Consider the following 3303-nt stretch of genomic DNA (forward strand, 5'->3'; position numbering starts at 1 on the left):
TGTCAGCTTTCGATTCTTTACTTGTTTGTGCGGTTGAAATTCTGCGTTTTCAAAATGTCGCGTATTGAAAAGGAAGTGGAAATTAAAATTCTGGACACATGGCTAAGTGAGAAGGGTATTACTATGCGAAAATTGGCGAAGCGGTTTAGAATTCATCATACCAGTGTTAAAAACATAATTAATAAGTTTGGGGAACATTATTCTTAGGATGAGCTACCAGGAAGAGGCAGAAAACCCGGTTCTCCCAACCCGAAACTGGACCAGAAAGTTGTATCTCTAATCATGAAGAACAAATCAATGTCAATACATGATTTTGCCAAAACAGCAGGATCGAGTGTCGGAATGGTCCAGCGTATCAAGAGGCGAAAACACCTAAAGACATACAAGAAGCAGAAAATCTCGGAACAAAGTGTAAAACAGAAGAAGCAAGCAGCAACAAGAGCCCGGAAATTGTATTCGCGTCTTTTGCAGGGTCCGGATGCATGCGTTTTGATGGACGACGAGACTTATATAAAAGAGAACTCAAAAACCCTTCCAGGTCCACAATACTTTACTGTCGTCGTTGGGGAGGATGTGAGCAATGCGGACAGGTCGATTCAAGTGGAGAAACTTGGTCGAAAGGTACTGGTATGGCAAGCAATATGTTCCTGTGGTTTGAAGTCCACCATTTTTTACACTACCGGAACTATAAATGCAGAAATCTATCGATCTGAGTGTTTCCAGAAGAGAATGCTGCCTTTATATAAGAAGCATAGTACACCTCCACTGTTTTGGCTGGATTTGGCGTTGGCTCACTATGCCGAAACCACTCTCAACTGGCTTGCGGAAAAGGGTATACATTTCGTTGAGAAAAATACCAATCCACCAAATTGGCCTCAGCTTCGACCCATCGAACGTTACTGGGCAATTGTGAAGAGGGTCTTCAAGAAGACTGGTTAGGCAGCTGGGAACATGCAGGAGTTCAAAAAAATTTGGGCTCAAGCGTCCAAAAAATACGATGCAACACTTGTCCGGAACTTGATGAAAAGCGTTCGATCAAAAGTTCGAAAACTCGTTAAGGAATAACTTAAATTTCTTCCGGTTTTCTTTATGCTCAAGTTTAACTTCGTACAATAAAGGATCAATTTTTAGTTTGAATAAAATATCGTTTTTTATCATTTGAAAGAAAAAATTGTGGATAGCTTATTTTCGATACACTCCAAATTTTTCGTCAGTATTGATGTAGGCTTCAGCTAAATTAACTTTGAAGTTGATGATATGACTTATCGTTACATGCTTTGTATTGTGAATATAAGTGAATCGCGACGCTCCTTTTATGTGCATCTATAAAGATGTAACTTTTTCTAAGTGTGTAGCTTATGACACATTATGAATATTGTTTAATCGCAATTATTTAAGTGTATGTATGCTGATGTTATGGTACTAGCTCCTATTATAGCTCAATAACTGCTTTCATGGCTTGGTCTGATTCACATTACGGTTTGATTGATAATTGAATATCATCAGTCCACCATTGCATGAAAGGACTGGAGTCTCAGGTGCTATGAGAAACCAAGCAGTTATTTTGTTACGGTAGCATCTTTTAGACTGGTTTGCAACAACAAAAAATAAGTGATTTTTACCAACATCTTAATCAGTTGCGTGACGCAAAAATCACGGTTTTCACTGATGATTAGTGACATATTGGAGATCAGTGAAAAATTAGTTTAAAATTAGTTGTCGTTTTGCTGCAAGGTTATACTGGAATACTTGAGCTTTTCACAATTTAAAAAATACATGTTTCCAAACTAATTTGTTACAATAAATTCACCAATAACAATGCCACTTATTTTTCTCGGATTTTGTAAAACTAAAGCTCGAATGAAAGGTTTCATGGTCCCATAGGCTATTATTGAGTATTATTCGGATCCAACTTCCAGTTCGAGAATTACTGAGTGAAGTGTGTTCGAAATTTTGAACCGTTATTTAGATAGACGATGAAAAAAATCTGAGAATTTTTACCAATCATTGCGACATCAAATTGTGATAGTTATCATTTCAGTTTGGCAGTTTGGTTAAACTTTCTAGCTAGAACTTCCCAGTATTGGCTGACATAAGCGACATGATTTACGCCATCAGTAGTGTGTTTATTATGGTGGTGTTTCATTCAATTTAAATCATAATAAAATGAGGTGTTATCAGTGATCAGCGCATTCAATGAGATGAAATATATAGCTTCAAATATTCGCGGAACATTTTCAGTGCGACTAAAAATCTTTACACGATGGGAGCTCGAACGATCATTACTGCTACTGTTTGTACCAATCGAAGACCCAGTGATTCTCTTATCTGTTCATATTTTTTAAAACTGAAATTTTTCGGCAGATTGTAATTGCTTTATGCGTTTCGATATGGACCACGGCTTCATCACCCGTGTCTCCGAGTGATGCCCTGCAATCAACTGCTGACGTTGTTCATCATCTGCAACGACGAGAAGTAATGTTCCGACCTCTGTTCGTGTACCGCCAACAGGAAATCGAGAAACAACGGAAGCATGAAGCTAGAACCCAAAAACAATTGGAACACCATCAGCAGCAGCAGGATTACCGTGAACAGATGGAGGAATATAAAAAGACGTTAGCAGAATATAATAAGCAGATGGATGAATACAAACAAAAGCAACAGCAGCACAGTCATCATCATTAGTGTTTATAGAAAGTGTTTAATGTAATGTATTGTCTATAACATTAGTAAACATGTGAAAATAGTGAAAAATGTGGTAATCAAATAAGTTCTTAAACAAGCCTTTATTTTCCATTGTAGAATATTCTAACGAACATTATAACGCTTTCAAGTAACGCACTATACAATAAGTGCTTTTTTCAAATTTAACAGTTTGCAATATATTTTCTTCTTTCCGAAAGCCAGTTCACAGAATTAATCGGCCGCCATTTAGATAAATTCATATTTCTCTCTCGGTAATCGATTGCCTAGAGATTTGTGCGTAGCAATATTATATGGAAGAATATAGCCTTTCCTTAGTATCAAATCCGAGGAATCACGGCTATGAACAGCAGAGGGAATCTTTTTTTTAATTTATTAATATTGTATTTAGTTCGCGTTGTCGTGTGCTGATCGCCGCAACTCTGGGGGATCCAGATTCCAGTTGGTGGTCGGCAGTAGCTAATGGGATGGACCTTACATGGGGATAGTCCAGAATACGTGGGTATTTATCGATGGTGGCTGCATTCGTTAGTTCCTGTGGGTCTGCGGAAAAAATCCCCAGGCTACGAAGGCTCGACGAGTGACCCGCATGTTGATGAT

The 3303-nt window shown here is 38.0% G+C and overlaps 1 protein-coding gene across 2 annotated transcripts; it reads left to right on the plus strand.

The window, feature by feature from the left end:
• The first annotated feature begins 2159 nt into the window (after positions 1–2159).
• On the plus strand, positions 2160–2871 carry LOC131436600 (sex-determining region Y protein-like). Of its 2 annotated transcripts, none has more exons than XM_058605415.1 (2): positions 2160–2293; positions 2365–2871. In XM_058605415.1, the coding sequence occupies exons 1-2, from the start codon at positions 2264–2266 to the stop codon at positions 2683–2685; spliced, it is 351 nt and encodes a 116-aa protein (XP_058461398.1). In that variant the 5' UTR covers positions 2160–2263; the 3' UTR covers positions 2686–2871. The 2 variants fall into 2 exon arrangements, with proteins under 2 accessions (XP_058461398.1, XP_058461397.1); XM_058605414.1 differs by having other exon boundaries at positions 2187–2297.
• Positions 2872–3303: the final 432 nt, after the last annotated feature.

This window comes from Malaya genurostris, chromosome 3, assembly GCF_030247185.1.
Source record: "Malaya genurostris strain Urasoe2022 chromosome 3, Malgen_1.1, whole genome shotgun sequence".
NCBI lineage: Eukaryota > Metazoa > Arthropoda > Insecta > Diptera > Culicidae > Malaya > Malaya genurostris.

Excerpts from the sequence above, each read along its gene's own strand:
- LOC131436600 (XM_058605414.1), top strand. The coding sequence starts at position 2,202 with ATGAAATATATAGCTTCAAATATTCGCGGAACATTTTCAGTGCGACTA. Across the intron at positions 2,298-2,364 it reads GATCATTACTGCTACTGTTT|ATTGTAATTGCTTTATGCGT; the intron begins GTACCAATCGAA and ends ATTTTTCGGCAG.